The sequence below is a fragment of the Kwoniella dendrophila genome, chromosome 5 (assembly GCF_036810415.1).
Source record: "Kwoniella dendrophila CBS 6074 chromosome 5, complete sequence".
In the NCBI taxonomy this organism is placed as follows: Eukaryota; Fungi; Basidiomycota; class Tremellomycetes; order Tremellales; family Cryptococcaceae; genus Kwoniella; species Kwoniella dendrophila.
Window position 1 is genome coordinate 823,717 of NC_089480.1, and position 18,342 is coordinate 842,058.

The 18,342-nt window shown below is 37.5% G+C and overlaps 6 protein-coding genes across 6 annotated transcripts; 3 read left to right on the top strand and 3 right to left on the bottom strand.

Annotated features, from left to right (window-relative positions):
* Positions 1 to 111: 111 nt before the first annotated feature.
* Positions 112 to 1,228, bottom strand: L201_004145 (uncharacterized protein; the record flags this gene model as incomplete). Its single annotated transcript, XM_066219893.1, has 6 exons — positions 112 to 225; positions 287 to 388; positions 459 to 728; positions 803 to 868; positions 959 to 985; positions 1,064 to 1,228. 6 exons carry the CDS (start codon positions 1,226 to 1,228, stop codon positions 112 to 114), a joined length of 744 nt encoding a protein of 247 aa, XP_066075990.1.
* A 424-nt stretch (positions 1,229 to 1,652) lies between these two features.
* L201_004146 (uncharacterized protein) lies at positions 1,653 to 4,698 on the top strand (the record flags this gene model as incomplete). Its single annotated transcript, XM_066219894.1, has 8 exons — positions 1,653 to 1,952; positions 2,023 to 2,142; positions 2,203 to 2,316; positions 2,406 to 3,207; positions 3,266 to 3,330; positions 3,389 to 3,733; positions 3,790 to 4,057; positions 4,244 to 4,698. The coding sequence occupies 8 exons, from the start codon at positions 1,653 to 1,655 to the stop codon at positions 4,696 to 4,698; spliced, it is 2,469 nt and encodes an 822-aa protein (XP_066075991.1).
* A 2,510-nt stretch (positions 4,699 to 7,208) lies between these two features.
* On the top strand, positions 7,209 to 12,084 carry L201_004147 (uncharacterized protein; the record flags this gene model as incomplete). Its single annotated transcript, XM_066219895.1, has 16 exons — positions 7,209 to 8,465; positions 8,518 to 8,562; positions 8,620 to 8,660; positions 8,728 to 9,259; positions 9,324 to 9,502; positions 9,563 to 9,616; positions 9,678 to 9,784; positions 9,839 to 9,979; positions 10,039 to 10,132; positions 10,184 to 10,327; positions 10,378 to 10,905; positions 10,964 to 11,123; positions 11,176 to 11,250; positions 11,311 to 11,426; positions 11,487 to 11,898; positions 11,971 to 12,084. 16 exons carry the CDS (start codon positions 7,209 to 7,211, stop codon positions 12,082 to 12,084), a joined length of 3,999 nt encoding a protein of 1,332 aa, XP_066075992.1.
* A 498-nt stretch (positions 12,085 to 12,582) lies between these two features.
* L201_004148 (uncharacterized protein) lies at positions 12,583 to 13,914 on the top strand (the record flags this gene model as incomplete). Its single annotated transcript, XM_066219896.1, has 5 exons — positions 12,583 to 12,751; positions 12,898 to 13,075; positions 13,201 to 13,231; positions 13,480 to 13,606; positions 13,772 to 13,914. The coding sequence occupies 5 exons, from the start codon at positions 12,583 to 12,585 to the stop codon at positions 13,912 to 13,914; spliced, it is 648 nt and encodes a 215-aa protein (XP_066075993.1).
* A 153-nt stretch (positions 13,915 to 14,067) lies between these two features.
* L201_004149 (uncharacterized protein) lies at positions 14,068 to 15,382 on the bottom strand (the record flags this gene model as incomplete). The annotated part of the gene is made up of 6 exons (XM_066219897.1): positions 14,068 to 14,200; positions 14,312 to 14,402; positions 14,541 to 14,596; positions 14,761 to 14,934; positions 15,087 to 15,226; positions 15,326 to 15,382. The coding sequence occupies 6 exons, from the start codon at positions 15,380 to 15,382 to the stop codon at positions 14,068 to 14,070; spliced, it is 651 nt and encodes a 216-aa protein (XP_066075994.1).
* A 498-nt stretch (positions 15,383 to 15,880) lies between these two features.
* On the bottom strand, positions 15,881 to 17,956 carry L201_004150 (uncharacterized protein; the record flags this gene model as incomplete). Its single annotated transcript, XM_066219898.1, has 3 exons — positions 15,881 to 16,920; positions 17,013 to 17,154; positions 17,297 to 17,956. The coding sequence occupies 3 exons, from the start codon at positions 17,954 to 17,956 to the stop codon at positions 15,881 to 15,883; spliced, it is 1,842 nt and encodes a 613-aa protein (XP_066075995.1).
* Positions 17,957 to 18,342: the final 386 nt, after the last annotated feature.

Here is an 18,342-nt window from a genome sequence, read left to right on the forward strand (position 1 = left end):
CCATCATTTCTAATTGGAAAGAATGAAAGATGTACAGGATCCATTTTTGAATTTTGGATATAACAAGGTTCCCCCCATCTCACCTAGCTCGTTTGCGTTCTTGCTTACTTATCATATAGGTAAGATATGGCAACCCAAAGAACCTCTACCTCCCCATCCATTTCTCGGTGTAAGATACAGCGTTATCCTCTGGTCCGCTCTCAGCACTAGCAATTTCAACGAGACCTAATGGCTATTATCAGCTCTGGTCCCCAGAAAACGTAGGATAGATCAGCTGATCACTTACACCTTCAGATCTCGATACCACTGATCCGATAGCTTGTATACCGCCTTGAGATAGATGCGTTACACCGGCAAAGTCATATATCTGATCATTTGCTTGTAATCCCTATTTGCATCATCGATGAATGTCAGCTTGAGCGATGTGATTAACTTTGTCAGCCGAAGAATGTACTAACAGCTTGAGAAGCGGGACTTTGAGGTGCTACAGTGTTTACTCTAGCTATAGGTTTTTCAGGCCATTGATCTTGTTTTACCTCATTTCCGTTTACTTGCCTAACCGATTGATTCGTTTGACTGCTACCATTGACGATAGCATTTGATGTCGATGGAGTGGTTGAGGAGGATACGGAAAACGCATCCTGTAATGCAGTAGCTAATAAATCTGACACCGTCTGTCTATCATTTTGTAATCTGACAAGTGATGAACGAGCATGACGTATAGCATACTAAGTATGCGAGAGAAGGAGTTTAGTTGTTTGTCTTTAGATACTATTTGCAAATATACAGACTCATTACCTACAATATCTATGTCACCTCTTGGATAACCCTCATTGTCTACAAGTTGAGTTTGAGATGTCGCACCATGCTAATCAGAGAGTAACATATCAGCTAAAGAGTGTCTTACAGCGGCCCCTGGCCGTAGTATAGCTAAATTACTCGTGGTATGTGTACATACAGAATTCAAGACATCCTTCAGAGCTTCCTAATCAGAAATATGACAAATATGTATCAGCTAAACCGTGACCAAGCAAATCCTATAACTGATTTCCGGCATACTTACAATCTCTTTCTCTATCTGATCCCTCCTATCCATCAAAGCCCTGGCGTACTCTCTTGGTTCACCTTCATAAGCCTCTGGATGAGGTAAAGGTAATGCTGTTATTGATTGCTCACCACTAGAAGAGGATGCTCCTGCTGCTGGAGGAGGCCATACTAGTTCTTGCATGATTATTGACTGATAAGATTATTTTAGGTCTAGCGATACTAAGATTCTGCAATAAAGCTGCGGATGTCTATTGGGGTCATATATTAGCGTACACGAAGAAATAGAAGAGAAATGAAGAGCTTGATCAGCGTTAGCCTCTTTGCTTAGCTTAGCTTGCTATGAGCTAAGAATGTCGATATCACGTGGTAGAACAAGTGGGGCACCATATTTACATTTGTTTGGTTTGACCGCGTCAAAGAGGTCCGAGTGTTTTGACTTTTGAGATTTCAAGATCTTTAAAGTCTAGATTTTTGAATTGCAAGTGACACTTCAACTCCACCTATAAACTCATGTAATTTTCATCAAGAGCCGTACATTTAAGATCATCGTAAAAGCACTTGCTAATCTCCTCTTCTATAGTGAAGCAAAGAGATAGCTCATCAGAATGTCTTTGGGCGTCTCACCAACAACCTCTTCACCTATCACAACGCATTCAAGACCTTTACCGCCATCTAAAAGAACAGGTTCATATACACCTTCACCAAGGGTTACACCTTGTATAACTCCAGACAGCTCCTTCTTGGAAGACTTGGATAAATCTCTACCATCTTCACCCTGTAAAGTCATTCAAGAGCAACATGGTACGATGGGTGGATTAAGAGAAAGGAGCGAAGATGAATTAGCTAGAGCTAATCGAGATGAGTTGGAGAGTGCTTTAAGGTCAGAATGGGAAGAGAAAGGAGATGTACGTGTCTGCGCTTCTATCTACCTTCCATATATCGTGTTAAATGAATGGCTAACAAGATATGTTGTAGCTACTTCAACGTATAGAACAGGTCGAAGAAGAACGTAAATCCCTCTTAAACAAGCAAGGTGAATTATTGAAAAACATCAATGCGCTGCAGTCCAAGAACGATGAGGCTTTTAATGAACGAGTGAGTGTTGTTTCTAGATTGACTATGTCTGCGAACTACATTGATATCTCTTATTTGTAGGGCCGTATGGAAGCTGATCTAGAGGAAAGAGATGAATTGTTAGAAAGGTTAAGAAAGCGATTAACTGAGGCAGAGAGACAAGCCAGGGAAAGTCAGAAACGATATATAGAGCAGGTAAGATCCGATTTGACCAAAAGACAGTTCTGATATCTTTATATCGTTAAATGAGTATAAAACGCTTAATTTCGACATTGCTATTCTAGGAACAAACGTTCGATATAGAAAGACAAGCATTACAAGCACAAGAAAACCATTTACAGCAAAAGCTCAAAAGTTTATCTAGCTCATCTTCTTCTTCTAGAAGATCAATTACACCTACACCAAGTATAGGAAATGAACAAGATATAATTCATTTAAAAGATGAATTAGCTTCAATCAATATATCACATTCAACATTATTAGCAAAATTAAATACGATAACTAAAGAATTACATGAATTGAAAATATTGAATCAAGAATTACAAGAAGAAAATGAAGGTTGGGAATTTTTGATTAGAGAAAGAACTTTGAATGGGAAATTTTCATCATCATCCTCATCAGATCATTATATCAACAATAATGATAGTTTCACATCACCAACATCCAGTAATTCATCAAATAATGATAACGACGGAAAAGTAAATGGATTTAATATAAATTCAATGAAAGAATTGAAAAGTGCTTCTTCATTATCAGCACCGTTAAATAGATTAGATGAAGAATTAGAAGAAGAAATGTCAGAATTAAATTCAGATTTAGAAAATCAATCTCCAATCTTTGATGATGATCATCAAAATCATTTCTTCGTAACTAATTTAGACGGTTCAAAAGAAAACGATTTCTTAGCACCTCCATCAGCATCAACAAGAAAATCGAGAAGAGGTAGGAAAACGCATAACAGTTTCAGTGATAGAAATGGTTCAATTAGAAATAAATCAAGTTCAGGATTAGACTTGGCTGCTGAATTAGATTTGGCAGACGATCAAAGTATGACTTCTACAAGTGACAATAAAGATGAGATGACTGGTAAGCGTCTTAAAGGAACAGTTAGCCCATGAACCATCTGACACCATGTTCAATATAGCTTTGCGAGCTGAAGTTAAACAGTTAAAGGAATCAAACAAAGCATTAACTTTGTATTGTTCTAAGGTATGTCTGATACCGTATTCTATGATTAAACTTCTTTCCTAACAATAATCGACATCAGATTATAGATCGTATTATCACTCAAGAAGGATTTGAACATATCCTTTCGGTAGACTACAAAACTAGACGAGCAGGTACAAGATCAGCTTCTTCATCCTCACGACCAGCTTTGAAAGACGTCGCAGCGAATTCATGGGGTTTAACTACATCTTCACCTATATCGGAAGAACCACCTAAGATAGAAGAACCAGAACCTATAAAACAGAAAAAGGCTAGACCTCTCAGTATGATGGTCAGAGCTATGACTGGACCACCAGAAAAAATTGATCCTCCAAGTGTTTCTCCGCAACTTGCTAATCCACCTACAATAGAAGTAGAAGATAAAGAAGCTAAAGCTGATAAAAGGGTGAGTTTTGGTAATTTCACTATGATCGATGGATGCAAGCTGACATTCTACTACAGGCTAGACGAGGATTTTCGTTAGATTTCCGTTCATTAGGTTTTGGTACTTCATCATATACAGCACCATCACCTTCTATTGAAATACCAAAACCAAATTTGAGACCTTTAACGCTCTCTTCTAGATCTTCCTCTTCCTTAATCACAGTTCCTGTTGGTGGTATTGCAAAAATCACAAACTCCAATGCAGCTAGAAAACTCGATATCCATGAAGAAGATGAAGAAGATAGAAGGGAGAGACATAGAATGGAAGCTACATTGAAACTTATGGGTATTGAACGTACATCACGTTCACCTAGTATACAAGAAGAATTGGAAGAACAAGACAATTATCCAATTTACCAAAACCAAATTCAAAGTGGATCAACCTCATCTTCTACAACCATAACATCAGGATTGAAAAGATCTACATCTATTTCTAGTAAATCACCTTTGGAAAGATTTTCCGCTTTTATAGGTATAAATAAATCAAATGAACCTAATCAGAATCAAAATCAAGATCAAGAAGTCCTCAAAGCTGATGATGATCGAGGTGAAATCGAAAATACAATACCATTTGATGAAATTCAAAATCCTGAACAAGCAAAAGAAGCTTTAGATGAATTTGATAAAAAACAATCAAAAAAAATCAAAGATATTCAAAAAGGTAGAAAATCATTCGATAATTTCACAAGCCCACCTAAATTACATTCTAGAAGATCAAGTCCAAATAAACATAATAGTTTAGATTTACATCGAGAACCAGAACCAGAACCAGAACATGAATTTATCGATACTGATATGATGAATGATGAAGAATTGAAAGAAAGGATAAGAACTATAAGTAAATCTGAAAGTATAAATACTTTATGGAGTTTAGGTGGTGAGAATAGTAGACCAAATAGTGGTGAATTCGTAATGAACAAAAAGTAGTTTTAAAATAGCGTTTATATTTAACGATAGATAGGGAATATACGATATACAAAATATACGATTAATGATACTCTTTTGTAGTTCTTGTGCAACATACATAACGATATAATGATAAAACGTAACTCCTTTAAAAATGCAAGACGCAAATCATCATTGAAAGATCGGCCTAAGTCCTCTTTCGATTATATACCCTGGTATATCCGAGACAGTTCATCCTGACATACCTTAAAAAGGTGAATAATGTACTTATTGTTGGTCACATATAGTTCTCAATACATTCGCTACATGTTGTGTACTGTACGAGTACGGCATACAGACTGCATATAGCTACGCGATGGGAAAAGCCATGATGAAAGACAACATGTTAACCGCAATTTTTTTTAAGTGGAACCGAAAGTCTGGGAAGATACATCTTTTCCCTCTTTTACTACCCTGAGGAAATTTGCTTTTGAGGATCATCCTGAACGTTATGAGTAATCTGAAACATGGGTAAAAGTACTGTCTTTATATATCTTATATCTTAAAAGAGATCCAAAGAGATAGAGGTCGAGCTAAGGTATATGTAGTATTTGCTGCACACTGTACTTAAATCCCCATATCGTAATGATCAATATGTACTGGTAATGTCACAAGGCTTTTCTGACCCCTTTGAACGCTTTCCACCGGCTATTCTTGTTCTTTGTCGATGCCCAGGGCTTCATTTGCATGGGATGTGAGTTCTTCAGTTTATTTCACTTGGTGATTACGAGTAATCAAAGCTGTTCATCAATTTCAAACATTAGGTATAATCTTGAAGTGGAGTAGTTGTAACAAAAATGATCAGTAAATGATTTATAGCGAAACTCAGATGTTTGCATATCCTTCTTTACATGTGATGAAGAAGCTAAGATAAAATGTCATTTGACCTGATTCCCACGGGATTATCTCGGCATCTTAGTCTCTACTGCTACCCTTTTGCTCTTTGATCGAGATCTGAGACTTTTGGCAGTAGCCTTGGTACTTTTGCCTTTTTATAAGTTATTTAGTAATTTACCCTAGGCACATTGAGCTTTTCTTCGTATAATACAGGCACTTGTTCTTGAGTTCTTGAGGTTTATTTGGGTCATGAAAGCAGCGGAACAACAACAGCAAGTCGTGCTCTTCTTATCAACATAATTTCACATACATACTACCAAATCCCATCGTCATACATTTTGAACATTTTATTCGAGCTCATATACAAAGCCCAATTAATTGCTTGATCCTCCTCTCTATGCAATACAGCAACGAAAATATCCGAATTGGCTCATCATCATCATCCAGGGAAAAGAGAATCCCAGCATTAAACCAAACATCATATATAAAGACTTTCCTGGGTCCAAGCTTTTTTAGTCGTAAAGAATCCTATCGGAACTAAAATCTATAAAACACAATTTTTTTGCTTCAACTATATGTAAGGTATCAGAAGATATGATGCGTTTACAAAACTTGTCATGATAGGACCAAGTCAACATACAACCTAATTCAAGATACCTTTCCACCAGTCCAAATAACAACAAGCTGTACGACGTCTTTAGGGGATCACAAACAAGCGAGCAAGTCAAACCTTAGATCTTTCAAAATTGGGAGTGTAAAAACTTTTGTCTCACGTTTACAGTACAATCAAAATAACATATCAGGTGAGCTCAACTTTATTATTAGGATTTTTGAGAACATTGACTTGCGTAATCCTGAATATATCCTTCCAACCCTAATGAAATAATATACGCGATATATCTAGAAGAGATCTGAAGATTGGATTATATTAATCGTTTGGGATGTTTTTTGACGAGATAATCGTGGGAAACAGCGTCTCCTCTCACGAAACCAAATTAACTGATAATAAGCATCTTATCTCATTTTGACTAAATTAGTTGATCCGATACAATTCAACTGAAAAACTGGATGGAAAAAATTATATTATACGAGAAACAGATTTGCAGGCCCTAATTATGTAGGTTACAAACCCTCTCTTGTGCTTGTGTACAATTAGCGGTTCTCTTCTATTTTTGGATTCGTAATCTTTTCCAAGAAAATTAAAAATAAAAAATATCACTGTAACACCGTCATTCACACATTCCACCTTTTGTTGGAATCAAACTACGACTCATCAGAATTATTACACTCAACCTACTTCTGAACCCCTTCAATTAACCTTCTTCTTCTTCTTCTTCTTCTCCACCATCTCATCATTTACTATCGCCTCTTTACCTTCTTATATAATCTGCTACTAGTCTCCAGTCAAACCCCATCCACCGTTCTTACTTGAACAAGGATTTTAGCTGATATCAAAAAGCTGTATAGCGGAAAAAACAGTACAACTCAATCATAAATCAGATAGAGACGTTATATTTCAGATAATTAGCTTGATCACATGACCTCAAGACAACGACATCGCTACTCTTTCGATCATACATCGGAGATCACCTAATCGTCTACAACAAGATCGAGATCAAAGCGAAGGATCGTTTATAAATGGACACACAATTAAAATGAACAATTCACCTTATTCCAACCTTCTTCCGCCTGATCGAAGAGGCTCTTCAGCAAATCCTGCTTTTCCTCGATTAAACTACGGTAGCAATGTAGATGATAATATACACAATCAGAATAGATCTTCAGGGGGACAAGTGAAAACTGAAGGAGGAGGAAGTGATAATAGCAATAATAACAATCACAATAATATCGAGATGTCAGGTGAAAATAGAAATTTTCCTCAAAATTCTCAAGCTACTTTACCTGCACATTTTGAACATTTTTCTACTTTTGGTCAACCACCACTACCACCACCTCTGACAGCAACTTCCACTACGACTGGTATTTTACCATTACCTTTAAATCAATCTCGTACATTACCTCCAAATACAAATCCTTCTCATTCATCCTACAACAATGCACCACATTTTCGTTCGTCACCACATGGGTATCCAGAGACTATGCAACAACTCTCATCACCTATAACACCTCATCGTTATGATTATCCTTTGCATTCTTATCATGCTACATCTGTACAACCCAGTACATCATCAAATCAACAAGGTGGTGGTGCCGGTGTATTTCAACCTTGGCAACTTGATGGAAATCAAAATTCTAGAAGAAGAGAATCAATGCCGGATATGATAAATAAAGATAATTCAAATCCTCTTTTCTCTCACAGACCCATGTTGAGTGGCTCCACCGATTCAAGACCCAGTAATAATATGCCTGGTGATACTGGAAACAATAACAATCAAGGATTACAACAATATGTTCACTCTCTTACTGGTCTCGTACAAACTTCACCTCAACAACCTTCTTCCTCTTCCTCATTAGGTTTGAGAGCATGGCAGCCTATGACATCTGTACCACCTCCGTCTATACCTTCGTCATCATTCACTTCGACCCCACCTGCACCTGTACCGAAACGTAAACGTTCTAGAGCAAGTACGTTTGGATCGAGAACGACTGATGAAGATGAAGGCAGCCAAAGAACTACCAATATAACAGCCAACAATGGTACTGATGATAATGATTCCGCTCATGCCCCTTCTGGCAACAAGAAGAAACAACCTCATGTTACTTCTAAAGACTTCACCAAACAGCAGCAACCGCTTGCATCGACATCAGCTGTCAAAGCAGAAGGTTCGGATGAGATTGCTGAAATGGATGTAGAACATGGTCAGGACGGAGATGAGAAGATCGATCACCGAAAGCGAAAGCGAAATAGAACTATCAGAAGTTGTGTTCCATGTCACAATCACAAACGAAGGGTGAGTGTTTTCGTTATAGTGCTGAACATTACTCATGCTTGTTGATTCATAGTGCGATCGGAAAAGACCTTGTGGAAGGTGTACTGCTTTGGGCTTGGTAAGTGCATGTTTTGCAGTACTTGGCGGAATCGTTGCTGACCATATCTGTGCCTAGACCGGTACATGTGTCTACGAGATCGACGAAGCCAGGGATATGTAAGTCATTGTTTGCTGAAACACTGTTCTCATGATGCAAATATTGTTAACTCACGATATTGTATAGCAATGATCCTGATGTCATCGAAACCGACCGACTACGTCGACGAATAGCTGAATTGGAGCAGGTTGTTCGAGAGCTACGACAAAAAGCTCCAACCCGCGCTCAGGCTCAATTAGCGAGCGTTCCAACTACACCTGCTGCGACTGCTTCAACGACCTTGACAGAAGAAGGCTCAGGGGAAGACAAGAAAAGGAGAGTGATTGTTGACCGATTTGCGAGATTTAAGCTTGATGAAGCTAAAGATGTGGAGAATTCTGCTGCTGCTGCTGGCAGTAGAAGTATCACACCTAATCCACCTGCATGGGCACCGCAAAGTGTAATTCCATCCAGATCAGGAAACCTTCACATACGATCGAATATAGACCCCACAGCCCTGCGTGATAGTCCTGCAGGTCCCTCGACAACTCATGGAAATGACGATTACAAATCTGAACCTTATCAAACGTATTTATTACCCGGAGAAGAGATGTCCTCTGATAAAACAGGTAGAAAGGTATTCTTGGGTGTATCTACTGGTAAATCAATGTTAAGAAGGGTGAGTCAAATTCAATTCAGTATTGCAGTATTCATCGTTGATGAGGTCTACTTATTCAAAATAGCTGCGAGAATTGGCAAAAGGTAGAGGCGATGGTCAACTGCTTTCTGTGCCAGAAGATATAGCCTTTACAGGGGTGTTTCCAGATCTGAGAAAGACTTATCCCTTTACTACTATTTGGAGTCATGAAAGTTTCAGCGCAGAAATAATTGGTCTACTTCCAAGTGTTGAACAAGCAGAATTGTATGTATTAGGCATCTCGCGACGTTAACAAAGATACATTGCTAATGACTAATGCTCTAGACTCTGGCAGGCTTTTTCAGAAGAGCATGGGATATATTTCCACCCGTTCCACATGTTGGTTAATCGCCCTCTTTTTGTTTAATCTGTACTGACATCGTGCAATCCTCCAATCTAGGCCAACTGTGCATGCCGAATATACTTCTTTCTTCGCAATGTCAGCAACAGATAAGATGAATGTCCCGCTTTCATCACTTGCTCTGCACCTCATGATATGTGCTCTTGGTACGTGCCTTCATGCCGTCACGACTCGAGAATTGTAATGACATAAATTCATAGGTTGTGTAATCCGGGCTACTACTGCGGAAATTTTTGGTCATCCAGATACAACGACAGCTGTACAAGGGGGCTCAAGGAAGTCTTCCGCATCAAAAGACGCTAAGGATCTCACGTCTAGCCGTTTACAGAGTGAGCTGTACTGTGAGTGTTATTTACTTTCAATCGCAATACACATGAAGATATGGCTGACTTCGTTTCAGTATCTGCATCATTCCAAGCTTTGCGACTGTGCGCATTCTTAGCAAATCCAACGATAAGATCGATCCAAGCACAATTACTTCAGATGGTTTACCTGTGCGTACAAAGTCAAGAAGTGACTTACACAGCTGACGTTGTTGTTTGTAGTCTTGCAAGTGAGCGAGCCGCAGATGCATGGACTACCGCAGGTACCCTTGTCAAACAAGCAATTGCTATTGGTTTACATAAAGACCCATTGAGTCTTGATCCTAAAATCTCTATGCGTGATGCGGAGGTGAGAAGGCGTCTCTGGTGAGTGATATAGGTCTTGATTGAGATAACATGCTGACCACATGTATTAGGTGGTCTCTTGCTGGCTTCGACTGTATGCTTTGCATATTTTTCGGCCGGCCAAGTACTATCAGCTACTACTCTACAAATTTGCCTCAAGACCGACCGGATGCGAATTTGTCGGAGCTGCCAGGGAGTGCTCAACAATTCCTTCCGCCTTCCAACGTTCTGTCTAACGAGACCACCGAACAGACTTATCATGCCGCATATTATCAATTGACTATACCTTCATTTGAACTTCTTGACAGAATATTCACTGTAGATCGAAGGTTCAGTAGATCGACCATATATGGATGGTTTTCACCTCCGCCTAAAGATAGCATTCAACCCTCGTCTTTTGCCAATCATGGTGAAGATAGCAATCAACACACTTATCAAGATGCCATTCGTCTAGCCAATGACATCGGTCAATGGTATTCTCACTTACCATCCGGTATGAAATTCAACGAAAACGATACAGCTGAATATCTGCTTGGTTCTAGAAATAGAAGACAATTGAACCAAACTCTCATCCTGAGTATGAAAACCTGGACCATCGTGTGAGTCGTAACTTTGCGTCTTTGAACGCGGACATCGCTCTAATATGCCTTGTCATAGTATGATTCTCCACCGACCTTACCTCAGACTTGATCCCACCGCTTATCCCGAGTCTACCGAAATCTGCGCTCAGGCTGCTCATTCGCTTCTCAGGACATACAAATCAATGGCAGATACCAAAAGTTCACTAGCTTGGTCATTCTGGACGATGCCTTATAGAGTGAGCATAAACACATTTGCATCGGAATTTTCACTGATTTATTCATATACAGGCCTTCCAAGCTGGTGCAGTATGTGCCTTCTTAGCTATGAGACAACCTGGTACTGAGCTAGCCGACAAATGCTTGGTAAGCTGATAATCCATCAAATGCCTATCTGGAAAGTATACTGATGATCATAATCGCCAGACCGATCTCCGAGCAGTTATAAGAGTTTTCGAAGACAGGCTTTCTACTTGGAATATCACTCATCCTGTTCAAGCTGATTTGTGTGAAGGTTTAGTACAGCTGGAGAAATTGATAACGTGAGTACAGCGAGCCAGTACTGCAAGGGCACCAATCTTAATGCAAGTGAGATTCTGCAGAGCTGCCAATCAACAACGTAATACCCCTCAACAGAGTTCAGCTCCTCCTTCTCATTCTACCCTGCCATCAATGTCACCCAACTTGTTTGGATTATCACCAAACACATTTTCGGATTCAAGCTTTACTACGCCTTTGTCGCAGATCCAAGCATTCCCATCTGTAACTTTACCAGCCTCTACTATTTCTTCAGGAAACGGTAATTACCTAACTCCACCAATGAATGGGGCATCAATTTATGCACATGCACATTCAGGTCACAACGATACTACAAGAAATGAACAAGGAGGTATGGGTAATATGCCTGGAGGTGGTCTTGGTATAGGTATCGGCAAAGGTGGTCACAATGGTGATAATTTGGTTGGACAGATGAATGGTGATTTCAACGGCCCTGAACCTTTAGCTTTGCCCCAAGTGAGTTGAAACGCTATTAACGCTTTCCTTTCTTAATGTGTCAATACTAAAAGATGATAAACTTCATCACAGTTATGGGCAAATATGTTTGGTATCAAGATGGCAAAAGATAAAGAAACTCAACCATTGACTACGAATACCAATTTGAATTCCAATCCAAATGTTAGTTCAGGTCCCAATTGGTGATTTAACGATTACTTTACCGCGACTAAAGAATCTCTTCATAATTATTCTGTTTTTGTACTTGGTTTTGTCATTTGTTTGTTGTACTTGTCTGTCATGATGATTTTGTTCTTCAATATACGATATGAATAACGTGACGTGCAATCTTGCCATTTACTGCAATTGTTGAGACGACATCGATACGATATCTTTGGCGATAAGTTGATGGTTGTGATCCTATCCCTCGGCAAAATGAACCGGAGTTGACCGATCTTATCTCGTTAATCTGCATAGGGCAGGCATATTTAGCCTCCGATTAACCCCACGAAACATGTAAAGAGAACGTATTGAAATATTCGAGTCTTTTCTACTGGTTTTTACCTATCATATCAGTAAAGTTGCATTGGGGAATCAAACCAGACCAGAAGACTGATATAAATCTATCTCGCCTTGACTTGAAGAAGAAAAAACAGAATATCAGATACTATCGAATTCAAAATCCATAAATCTCAGTAAATTAACATGTCAGCTTATGGAGCTATTGCCGCACCTGAATCTAAACGTCCATTAGAAATTAGATCATACCCTTTACCTAATGATTTAGTACTAGTTACTTATCCTATAACTGGATCTGATGCTCCAAAAGAAGTTATCGAATATCTATATCAGGTATTTGCAACTGAATTAGAAGGTGAGTTTTATGCGGTTTTATCTTATTTATCCTTTTTCTGTTCGAAACTCAATGGTGAATTAGGATATTATGATAGGTGATTATGAACTAATTGAATCTTTTATTCAACTTTTCTCTTTCCTTTCGGGGTATATCGTATATTTTAGGAGGTAAAACATATCCACAAGAAGGTCCAATAACTTTAGAAGGTTTTATAACTTATTTCTTTGGTTCAACAACTATAGTTGGTATTGTACAATCATCAAATGAAGAAATTAAACAAACTATAAAAGATGCTCTAGTAGGTAAATCTTTAGAAGATGCTTTGGGTGGTACTTATTATATGTAAGTGTATTTTTTCTTTTCACCTTGTCATGGTTTTCTCAAAACCATATCCAACGTTTCTCTTCGGCAAATATCTCATTATCGCTTAAAACAGTTTAACTGACCATCTCATGATATAATATTAGTAAACCAAATTATCCTGGAAGAAGTAGTCATGTAAGTCTGATAAATATTCATGGAATAAAAATAAGGAAACTTCGAATTCAATTCTGAAGCTGAAAAAAATAATCGTGTTTCTCCCTTCCTGTAATTAACGAAATCCAGAACTGTGTAAGTTGTGATTTTCCTAATCAACAATGATATTGTAGTCTCTCAGAACATGCTTTACAATATAATATACTTCAAATGTTACCCTTACCGATTCTTTTGACTAATGTTGATAATATCGTTCTTTGCACAAATAGAATGGTGGATTTATAGTCCCACCTACACAAAGAGGTCGTAAAATAGGTTTAGCTTTAGGTAAATCATATTTACAATATGCACCTGAATTAGGTTATAGAGGTAGTGTATTTAATCTTGTATATTTGAGTAAGTACCGGTTCCACATGCCTCCGCTACCTAATCATATATCCTTCTCTTACATTATTCGACAACTTGAAATTGGTGTCCCAACATTAGAGATCTACTGAACAGGCCCCTTGACCCCAATATAAACTCGCTGACATGCTTATTTATACTGCTTTGCGTAAATAGACAATGCTGCATCATTAGCTACTTGGACTAAATTGGGTTTCGAAAGAATCGGTCTGGTTCCAGGAGCAGGTAGATTGAAGACTGGTCCAAATGGTACAGAAGAATATGTTGATGCTGTTATCATGTACAAATCATTTGTATAACAAGCAAGAATAACTTGACCAGTAAGGTAGATGAATGCAAGTAGGGGAAAATGTAGTCTTATAATACGGACATGCCGTTTTGTTAACTATGCATATCATGAATGACCAGATACCTCTTGCAGTTCCGGCACGCGATTAATACTGATCAAATCATCAAACCGCAGTTTTACCCTCTCTTTCATTTTCTGGTGTAGTTGGTCTAGAAGCTTTAGGTTCGATAGGTATAAAGATTGTTTCTCTGTAAAATTTCAATTCTTCAATGGAAGCTTTAATATCGTCTAAAGCACTAAAAAATATTTGATGTAAAACGTTATCAGTTTGAGTTTTTACTGATATACTTGTATACAGTTTATTTATTTTCTCCTTGAAACTGAAATTGAGGGAATTTTTGACTTACCGATGTGAACATTCTACTGTACGTCTAGCTTTATCTTTTTGTCTTACTGATGGATACCATCTTTTACAAATTTCTTTTACTGAACTTACATCTAAAAATTCAAAGGAGATTTGTTATTGGTTAGCCTATGTTTTTCGGTTGAGTAGGATGCAAAGTAGAAAAGTTGAAGGATATTGTATGCGAATCCAATTTTTAGGAGAATATAAATTCATAATTATAATCAACTTACCTACAATACGATATGATAGGTGTTTCATTACTTTTGGCATACCGATCATCATGAATCTGTTTTTTTATGTGTTTGTGGAGGGAAAGTTAAATCAGATTAAGATTAGATTAGCCATTCGCTTCATGGTGATTATTCTCATATTGCATGATCGTAAGATGATCCTTGAATTGTCTTTATCAAGTTCATAAAATTTATTTTCATCTATGTCACACTTACTTACCTCATATCAGCATGTACAGTTGATCCAGCTAAGACACCAGCACCTCTTTCAGGAATCCATTTTTCCAAATATTCTAAAACTTTATCTGATACTTGTTCATAAGAATATTTTGAATCTATACATGATTGTGTTAAACCTGATTTTCCATGTTGATTTATACACCATTCATTCATACTTATTATGTTTTAGGATTATGATAATAATAAAAAAAAGCATTAATGAAAGAAATACACAATAAATTGTCAGCATAGATAATTTGTGTATGCAAAGACAGGACGAGAATATATGTACATAATGATGAGTCATGCTTTGTTGAACCAACTCACTTATCTAAAATATCTTTGGGTGTATTGATGATATAACTTATACCTTGGTCAACAGGTTCTAATTTTCCATTAGTGATTATAACTGCGATTTCAATAATACGATCGTTCAGAAAATCCAATCCAGTCATTTCACAATCTACCTACACATATGTCATGGTCATTAGTAGTCAGTTCCATCTTTCCATACGCGAGTGATGCATTCAGATCATGAACTTCTCAAAGGGTAATTGATCACTCACCCAAACTAATGGTCCATCATCATATTCTAAAGGTTTAAATTCCGTTTCTGTCGACATCTTGTATTTTACAAACTTGACTGGATTATTAGACCGCTTGGATCCTTCATGAAGTATCCCTCCTAATGATATCTAAGATCTTCTGGATCGATTTTGGAGGATAAGGCAAAGAATTGTAAATTTTATAAAAATTGATTAACAATTAAACGATCAAATCGGTAGGTGAAAGTGAGTGGTTGTCCTCCACCGCGCGTTACTTTTGTGCGAATCGCGGCATCTGGCACTTGGAGCGAACTCGAAGAAATCGTTAATGCTCAACTGATAATGTAATCTTAATAGGTATGCGGAAGTATAGAATCAACTATATGGATACATTGAGCGTACAACATGGAATTACAACAGATACAAGATATAGCTCGCAACGCATGTTGATGTATGAAATTTCTGTCTTTTCTTTCTTATTCTATGAGTGATAAATTTTATTTTGCATTGACGAATAGCACCGATCAAGGCTTTAATTCTGAGATCTTTGTTATCAAGATTGCTCATGGTTATTTGTCAATGGTTCAAACCGAATACACCTTCCATGGTATGATCATTCACACCTCCAACAACACCATGATTTGTAGTATTCATACCTACTACATCTAATAAAGTTTGACCATGCCCATCTTGAACCACAGACCAATTTCCAAAATCATTTTCATTATCTTCATTGTGATGTTGATGTTGATGTTGATGATGTCCATTACCATTCATATGCGTATGATGATTATCCGTATTATGATCGTGATTAGGAATGTTGTTATTATTGTGATTCACATTGACTTGTAAAGCTTGATGTAAACCATTTGTCATATTTTCAACATCCATCATCATTCTCATTTCTTCTTGAACTTTCTCAATTCCTTGTAAATCATTAGGATCATATTGATGATGATGATTATTATTTGTATTTATGATATTTTCATTTTCAGAATGATTTTGATTATTATCTTCTAATTCAATATTTATACCAGCATTCAAATCATTATTATCATTTTCATTTTCGTCATCATCGTCATCATCTTCATCAGAAGAATTTGAATTATTACTGTTATGATTTCTTAATAATTCATTGAATTCTTTTCTATTTTTCTTTAATCTCATTTCTCTAACTAAATAACCTGGGAATTTCCTTGGTCTACCTTTTCTCCTTTTAATACCTAATTCTCTTTCTTGTTTCCTTAATTCATAATCTGCTTGTTCTTCTGGATTTCTTTCTTTTGGTGGTCTACCTTTTGGTTTGGGTGGTGGTCCAACTGGTTTAGGTGGTTTAGGTATAGGTATAGCTTTATGTTTATTCTTTGATCCTTTCGGTCTTCCTCTACCTCTTTTACTGCCATATTCTTCATGAGAATGGGGTTGAATATGTATAGATTTCGTAATTGAGTGTGGTGTGGAGTGGGTTGTTGAGTTGTTGATTTGGTGATTGGTTGATGGTCCTGCCTGGGGTATCTCATGGGCATTGGAAGAATCGCTGATCAAGCTAGCGTCAGGTGCAAGATTTAGGAAATTGTTCGGAGGGGATTGTGCAAAATTCGGGGGAAATATAGAGCCTGTGGCAACGCATGACAGTATAAGCATACACGAAACGTCGACGAAGAGAGGAGAAGATATCAGATATCAGATAAGGAGGACTATTACTCACCAAAATCAGCTTTCGTTAAGTCCTCTAGAGTCGTCTGCAAGCTCTGCTGTAATCTCTCCCGTTCTTCGACATCAGTAAGATGGGCACCTATAGCGGCAGCAGCTTGGGCATGCGATAAACCTTGTCCGTTGACTTGCGATGACTGTGTAGAAGATAGCGTCAGCTCATCAATGCCAAGAAGGAATGACCAGTGAATGACAACAGAAATCGGCTGATGCCCGACAGGTTCAAACAAGGGTGTTTATGCGACGCCTAGATAATCTATACAAGCAAGTATCGCTTACCTGCTGGGCATTGGTTAAACTATTTACGATTTCTCTTAATGTTGGGTCGATTTCATCATCTAATTGTATGACATCCACATTACTTTGTTGAGGATATTGAGATTGTCCGTTGTTGACATTACTATTATTACTGTTATCCAAAACAAGTGGATGTATTTGCTGTTGGTGTTGTTGTTGTTGTTGGTGTAAATTATTAGGAATATTTAAAGCTGATGGTACGGAATTTGGTTGATCTAATTCCAATTTTATTTTACCTTTATTTACATCATCAACAACTTGAGCAATTTCAAATAAACTAGGATCAATTAATTGATTTTCACCTCCTAAACCTCCTAATCCTTCTAAACCTTCAGGAAAAATTGGATCAATAAAAGTTGGATCAATATTGAAATTAATATCTATACCTTGCTCATGTGCATGTGCAACAGCTTGAACTTGAGCAGCTAAAGCAAACAACGATGGATCTAATGATGTTGTACTAGTATCAATATCTAAACCTCTAAAGAAATCAGGTTGTATTGTTATTTGATCATGATTATAGTTATTATTGTTATTATTATTACTATTATTCTGATCAAAGTTGGTAAACGCTGAATTCGTCGTCGTCGTCGTCGTATTTACTACTACATGACCATTAAGATCATGGTTTCCGTTAGACATGATTCTGCCTGATGCTATATCATTGGTGTGGTTGCTGTTGATGGTGATGATTATATACTATAGGAGTATATTGATGGATAAAGAAGATGTAAGGTGGACTTGAAGAGTGGAGGATGTAGGGAGAAAGTGAAGAAAATAGTTAATATCATAATAAAATACATAACACATGCATGTAAGATCTTATCTATTACAAGGTTACACCAACCTCAAGTGGCAAATTACCATCAATTGACTATATCGCCGAATTGCCGATCACACGTGGCAGCTTGAGCTTTGACCGCGACTGATAATCCATAATCCATAATGATATACAAAGTGACAAAGTGCATTTATATTCTTTCTGCATTTCTACCAAACTTGTACCATTTATGTTAAAGTTATTTTAG